The 7,076-nt window shown below is 41.4% G+C and overlaps 1 protein-coding gene across 1 annotated transcript; it reads right to left on the bottom strand.

Annotated features, from left to right (window-relative positions):
- Nucleotides 1–904: 904 nt before the first annotated feature.
- On the bottom strand, nt 905–4,778 carry LOC119735241 (serine/threonine-protein kinase Chk1-like). The gene is made up of 5 exons (XM_038208946.1): nt 4,744–4,778; nt 3,365–3,449; nt 2,463–2,594; nt 1,499–1,600; nt 905–1,000 (listed from the first exon to the last, which is right to left on the bottom strand). The coding sequence occupies exons 1-5, from the start codon at nt 4,776–4,778 to the stop codon at nt 905–907; spliced, it is 450 nt and encodes a 149-aa protein (XP_038064874.1).
- Between the last annotated feature and the right edge of the window lie 2,298 nt (nt 4,779–7,076).

Below are 7,076 nucleotides of genomic sequence, written 5' to 3'. Positions count from 1 at the left end.
GCTTCTTTTAAGATTACAAAAATATATCTTGCAATGCAAAACGTTAGCAAACGTGATGATCGGTACAAAAGATTAAAGAAATTGTACACATGAAAATCGAATCATTTTTGTTTGGCACAGTGAAGAAGACGAGAATATAATTAACTGTTTCCGGTTCCAGATAAGCTGAACATTAGCAAGGAACTCATTATTTGGCTTCTAGATATTTACAGAACAGGTTACACAACCGAAGGAACATGAAATAGCAGTAGAGTTGACGTCAGCAAGTCCTCATAAGTCAGATCAGATAAGTCAGAAAGTAAGTTGATCAACATTTTCTGGTCAATTCTCTCCTCCTTACTTGTCAAAGCTTGTGGTTGACTATCATGGACAATTCAATTTTATAAAATGGTTGGTTTATTCATTTTGAATCAGGAAAACGCCGGGAAAAAAATTGCAGATTTAAAGGTATCTGGAGATTTATCATCATGCCAAACTTAGCAAACACACAAATTGGCAGTCAAGCAACTGAAGGCATTGTCCAACAAAATCGGCTATCCCTGGACACATGTGTAAATTGGCAGTGGCACCCATGCGATTCGCATGCAGTGTAACTGTGCCAAGTTTGAATTGAAATAAATCAAGTTTCTCAAACAACAAGCCTGCCAAATTTGACGACAAGTTGACATCGTTAACAATGAATCACCACCTGATCGTGAGTAAAGTGCCACAATTCCTGAAGTTCTAAAGATTGCGAGATTTTTTCCAGGCACTGTGGATTGTGGAACAAGCTGATCGTAGGAACTCATGATCGCATAAAACCCTGACAAAAATAGAGATACAAAACTACCTGCATAATTAATGGAAGAGTTGGTATTTATACTGCTACCCTGTTGTGACCTTTGACCCAGCTGGGTCAGACCATTTAGACAAAAGGGGAGAGCAGGGGTACTTTGGTGGTGATGTGCGCCAGCTTTCCTTTTATCCTGAGGAAGTGTCGCTTGAACTCGATTCCATCACCCTAAAAAGTGGAAGAAGGTTTTGGAAATAAAGACAATTCAGTGTTTCGAATTAGACTTTGGGAAAATTTCCAACAAAAACAACCATGATGGGAAACTGACTAGGTTCCCTTTTAATGGAAAGTAAACATTAAAGCAACGTTCAGCATATGAACCATACCACACAATTCTCCTGGTTGTTTTGCAAAATACGTTTGTTAATAAACGCGCAATCCCATTTCCCGCAAATATGCATAACCAAAGGTTTCCCGGGTGCTAAATTATGGGCATTTATATGTGGTTCAAAAAAAAAACTTTGCATCAAAAACTACTGTCCTGAATCGAGAGATCTTGGTTTCATATTCCGCTTTGTGTGTGTGTGGGGTATTTGTTTTTTTTTTTTGGGGGGGGGGGTGGGGGGTCTCACCCTGTATAGGCTACTTAAAATACAAAATCGGCGCCCAAGTTGAAATAGAGGCACTCCAGTGACATATTAAAGACCGGAACCGTGAATGTATTACCTTTGATAGTCTGAAGTCTACAAGTACTTTGTCGTCCATCTCGTGCAGGTGAGCTTTGAAGATCAGCGGGTTCTTTCGTCGATCCAGAGATGTGATTGTGACCTGTGTCAAACAAAAACACAAAAAGTACTCAGTCACACAAAATCAACAAGTCAATCTGGGTGATTCCTGGTTAGAGCCGAATAGAATAGAGTCGATTCCAAATTTGAAATCAGAATCTGTCTTTAAGTCCAAAAAAAAAGTCTCCGGTTTCTGGTATGGAGCTTGCCCCAAAAGTGGTGCGGCGACGCGGCTTTTTTTTTTTTTTACCTGTTTTTTGGGGTTTTTTTGGCTTCAAATGTCGGCTGATGACTGCAAATGGTGCCCGACTAAACTTAGTGCAAATATATGGGAGTCCAGAGAGGCCACATAAAGCTTATTCTCGATCTTAACCCCATCTAAAAACACGTTAAAATTGTGCAGCAGCAGGATACCAGTCAAACCAGTGAGTTTGGCGGTTTTGAGACATCATCTTGTATTGAAAAAAAAAACTTTTTCATTTTGCCGACGAGCATGGCTACGGCGACGCGCGCGCATACCAGAAACCGGAGACTTTTTTTTTTGGCCTAAGCAGTGAAAAAAAAAAGACTTAAAGTCTGCCATGAGCCAATGTGGCCCATCAAGCCGGCATTTATCTCCGGTTTCAGTAGCATGCAACGACTGAGAATATTTCCACTCCCCCTGGATGGGATGCTAGTCCATCGCAGGTTGCTCCTCAGCTAATGACGGGACCCATTTATACTCCTGGGTGGAGAGAGGCATGTGGGGTGGCTTGCCCAAGGACACAACATATTGCCAACAGCTAGATTCGAACCCCTCGCCATCTGATCATGAGTCACGAGCCCTAACAACTAGGCCACACTCCCCACTCAGCAGGCATTGTCCAATAAGTATTATTTTAGTTATACAGGCTAACATATCTGACCTGTCTTGCTGTTGTCGTTTTCCAGCTGTAGCCCATCTTCTCTAGTACGGCGGTGAGTTTCTTGATGGTTTCGTCGGGGCTAAGTTTGGTGAAAACCCTGGTCATGCGCTTAACTAGTCTCTGCATAGGTGTCTGTTGGGACAAGGGAAAAGAACAAAAAAGATTAAATATTGAAAAAAAAACAAAAAAACATGACTGTACGGGCTTTTTTGAGGAACCTGAACTACAGCGCGTCCCAAAATACCCGCAACTCTAGCGTCGGCGCGGGAATACATACCACCATTATTTTTACACCGTTTTAAAGCTTGGAATCTTAACTTTATCCCTGGCAAGTATTGGTTGGATATGGTCAGCCTGAATGAAGTGGAACCATTAAAATAAAAAAAAGGTTGTGATTAAAGTTTGGTCTTGAACTTAAGTCTTTCATGTGATGTAAAAATATTCAAATATTACAAAATTATGTCTATTTTTTGCTCTTGTTCCATTTATCAAACTGAAAGCCATTTCAACACATGACAAAATGGCACTCCATACCTGAAATCATGCATGGATACCTCTGAAGCATTTATCTCAATCTTTTAAAAAAAAATTACTATGAGGAAACTACATAATAGAATGATCTGAAAACACACTTGCAGCTGATATAAGGTTAATGTATGGTCAGCAAAATATACAAATATGCCAGCTTGTTGAAAAGCGGTGAATTAGATCTGCATTGAGGGTGTTCTGTGTGTGGTTTCCTGGTCAACTTCCTGTTAAGTCGCATATGGTAAGCAGCAGGATGCTCGATTTTTGTCGACAAAATTCACCTGTAGTAAGCAGAGGGTTAAAAATCCACCTAAGGCCCCAAAAAGAAAGGCGACCGGCTGTGAGAAGGTGACGCTGAGGATTCACTTCTCCACGGATTCTTTGGTGGTTTCTGGTGTGGGCATGTCATGGACGGCGTGCGGTATGGGCTGGGAGCTGGAGAACGTGGCCGAGTTCTCTCTGTATTGATTTTACAAGCGGGGAAGACGTGAAAAAGGGGGAGGATTGTAAGGACTGGTTTTACAGTTATGACTATTGGTCAAAGATTTTCTGTTCAAAACTGCAACGGAATAATTATGAGCTGCTTTTGTTTGCCAGAAAGGCGAAGTAGCAACTTACAAGGGATGAATGAGGACCAAGAGCATTTCAAATGAATAGATGGTCATTGCCTTGAGATTTGGACGACATGTGATTGAAAGTGCCCAGCGTGACCGTGAACGCTATTGCACATTTGTAACATCACAGCTTGCGTTCATGCTGCGAATTTTCAAAACTGAACAGATTTCAGTTTTGGCAAATTTCGCAGTGAATGTTTGGTGACGTCAAATTCGCTTTGCATTCACATGATTTATGAAACAGCCTTTATAAGGACTGAATTAGGGTGATTTATCCAACTTTTGTCCAAAATTCTTAAGATTAAGAATATAATTGGGCTGCCGTGTTTACCAGCACGATAGTGAGTTAAAAATATTAACAATAATATTAATACCGGAGTCTTACATAGCATACGTATCTACCAACAATGAGGTACTCAAGGCCCTGGAAATTATGTCTGTTATTAAAGACAGCTAATGTAGTTTATGAGAAATATGAGACCCATTATGTAGCACCTTATAAGGGTTTACAAGGTGCTGCAGCACATATTGCAGCCACTGCCAGAAACACCAGGGCGAACCCCTTCTCTTAGCGATAAGTGTTACTGGGTTCTTTAACGTGCATTTCACAATGCACTGGACCTACGACATTACGTTCCATCAGAAGGAGGAAGCAATAATGGTAAAGTGCATTGCTCAAGAGCACAAGCACCATGTTCCCACGGTCAGGATTCGAACCCGTGTACCACGGCACACGAGTCAAACACCGTAACCATTGGACAACAACACCCCAAGTAAGGAGCATAATCTTCATTCCAGAAAAACATTTTCTTGAATCACATGTTCTTTTCTCTTTTCCACAATATTTCTTGCTTTGTTTTGTTTCACTAGTTATAATAATAATAATAATAATAATAATTTGGGAGGCTAATCATCCTTACTCGCAGCTGGGATGCTGAATTGCGAAGGACGCGGCTACAACGTGGTCGGGCCGCTGGCACGTAAAGGCGCTTCTGGCTGCCGGCCACATCGACCCATATAAGACCACGGAGCACAGCCTGAGATCGAAAGTGTTTGATTTTTCCGGAGGGAGGAAAACCGGAGGGCCCGGAGAAAAACCCTCGTGGCACAGGAGAGAACCAACGCACAACTCTACTCACATGCGATCCGCGGCCAGGATGCGAACCGTGGTCATCTTGGTGAGAGGCGAGCGCTTTACGCACAAGCCACCCGTGCCACCCTAGTTTGTGCTTAACAAGATCAAGCTGCACATAGACACAAATTATAGCCAAATATTTTTTTGAGGTTGCAGCGCTTGTGACATTTCGACAGCAATAGGCAAAAAAACTAACAAGACTCTGCACTCTTACCTCCTGATAGATGAAGTAGGTGAAAGGTCATATGCGCGATCAAGTAGGTGTGATTTCGCCAATTGAGACGCTGGGAAAGGCCTCTGATTGCGGAGCACTGCGAGAGTGTCTGCCCTTGGGCAAGACACCGTTCCTGCAATTGTTCCAGAATGAATACACATTTTGATGTCAGAGTTAAAAAGTTCAGATTTGTACTCATAGTTCTGAAGTCAGCTTATTTTTCTTTTCAAGTCCTAACCACTGGGTAGGGTGTAACTTTGTTCTATTTTTGACAGTGTTTACATTTTTCTATTTCAAGTTAGCTGGTGAAATAGGCAATGAGAAGACTCGAACAAAATCTAGAAAGTTCTCCTTTTTTCGTTGGATGATACGGAATAAATAACTCTCAACAAGTCACACATTGAATCTGTGTTGCAACGCTAAACGTGAAGCTGCACTCAATGAAATTTGTTTCACTTTTCATTCTTATTATTAGAAAATGCTCCATCTACGCCACTATTGGCAACAACGACGGTTGCCAAGGTTACAGCTGCACAAAGTAAGCCAAACAGTTGTTTGTTTTAAATGTACAAGTTTTACTCCGGAATCTGATGCATAGGCCGACATCTTTTCATAAATATTGACGTTCGGTTTTACTGCTGCATTACAGAAACATTCGTCTATGAATTTGAATTTTTGCGCGAAGTGCTCGAATCCGAAACTGTTTTGACGAGGAAAAACAGTTGGCTGGAAATTTGCATTTAAGCGTAATTACAGGAAAATAAGTGAGGATGTTGTTTCTTTATGGTTCTCAAACTCTGCTTTAAAACAGTTGACTGTTGTTAATGCACTGTTAATAAAACAAAATCTGGTTATATAGCAAACATAACGCCTTATCCCAACTATGCATTAATGTGCACAGTTAATGGGACTGCCACCCCCACTAAATACATTGTGATATAACAACATTTTGGCAAGGATCGGCCGAGTTTGTGTTAGCGAGAGTCGACTGTAATGACATTCTTGTCCCACTCACCTTACTGAAAAACATGTCAGCTTTTACCCCATCCGGATTTCGGGTAATGCCACGGGTTGAAGAAAACTTCTGGAAACATTGTTGTGGTAGGCTTACTTTAAAACAAAGCGTCAGGTAAATGTGTTGGTTTCGCTACTGTTGGTTCACAATGGCGCTGGAGGGGAGGGAGCTTGAAACACGTCAGGAGTGCCAGCTTCCCTTCTTTTAGCGTCTTAAATATTACACTAAACCTGCAAAATTTCTTTGACACTTTTTTTTTCTTTGCAGGGGTTACTCCTAAAGCAGTGTTGTCTGGTGCCACGGCTGTTTGGGCGTCAAGCATCCCAGCTTTTGTCATCCTCGCATTCCTTGCTGTACAATCTTGCACGTGAGGTTAAGGTCTTCGTGTTTATGAAACTAAGTAAGGAGGCATCTGGAGACCGAAGAAGTTGGGGATTTTGTATCGTTCTTGAAACTGATGTGGAGTTTGAATAATGAGGCATGCTTGAAAAATCTGCGGTGGATTCATCAGAAGGCTTTGGACTAGAAGATGCCGCCTCATTTTACTTGCGGCATAGACAAAACATAAATTCATGAATAATTTTATTCAACAGGCGGTGTGAGCATGAATAGTCGTGTGGTGAAGTGGACGAAAGTGTCGTGACGGTGTGTGGCAGTGAGTTTTTTGGAGCACAGTTTGTTTGTGTATGACGGACTGCTCCAAGAGACCATGAGCCACAGAGAAGAGTTGCGACAAAGGATTTCATTTTGGGGGTCTGTATTAAAGGCGAAGACTGATAGTCGTATCTTTTCCGGAGAAGTTCAACCAAACAAAGAGGTGTAATTGTATTGAACTAATAATATACCTGTATGTCTGTTGCAATGTCACTACATTTAGATTTGTGTGGCAGGACGTTCGGTGATATATTTGCAGGGCAGTCTTCAGTTTCAATCGTACTCTCTGTACACACTAGGTAGCTATGGAATAAAAACATGAAAGACATCGGACAATGAAAGCATTGAAAGACATCTGACCATTCTGAAAAAAATCCACTACATCTCGCCAAATATGGCTATATTAATTTATTCCGTGATATCAACACACGATGAACTCATTGACATAAACAGA

This window comes from Patiria miniata, unplaced genomic scaffold (genome assembly GCF_015706575.1).
Source record: "Patiria miniata isolate m_02_andy unplaced genomic scaffold, ASM1570657v1 HiC_scaffold_29, whole genome shotgun sequence".
Lineage (NCBI taxonomy): Eukaryota > Metazoa > Echinodermata > Asteroidea > Valvatida > Asterinidae > Patiria > Patiria miniata.
Note: the sequence above shows the minus strand (reverse complement) of the source record. Positions and strands in the feature narration are given on the sequence as shown.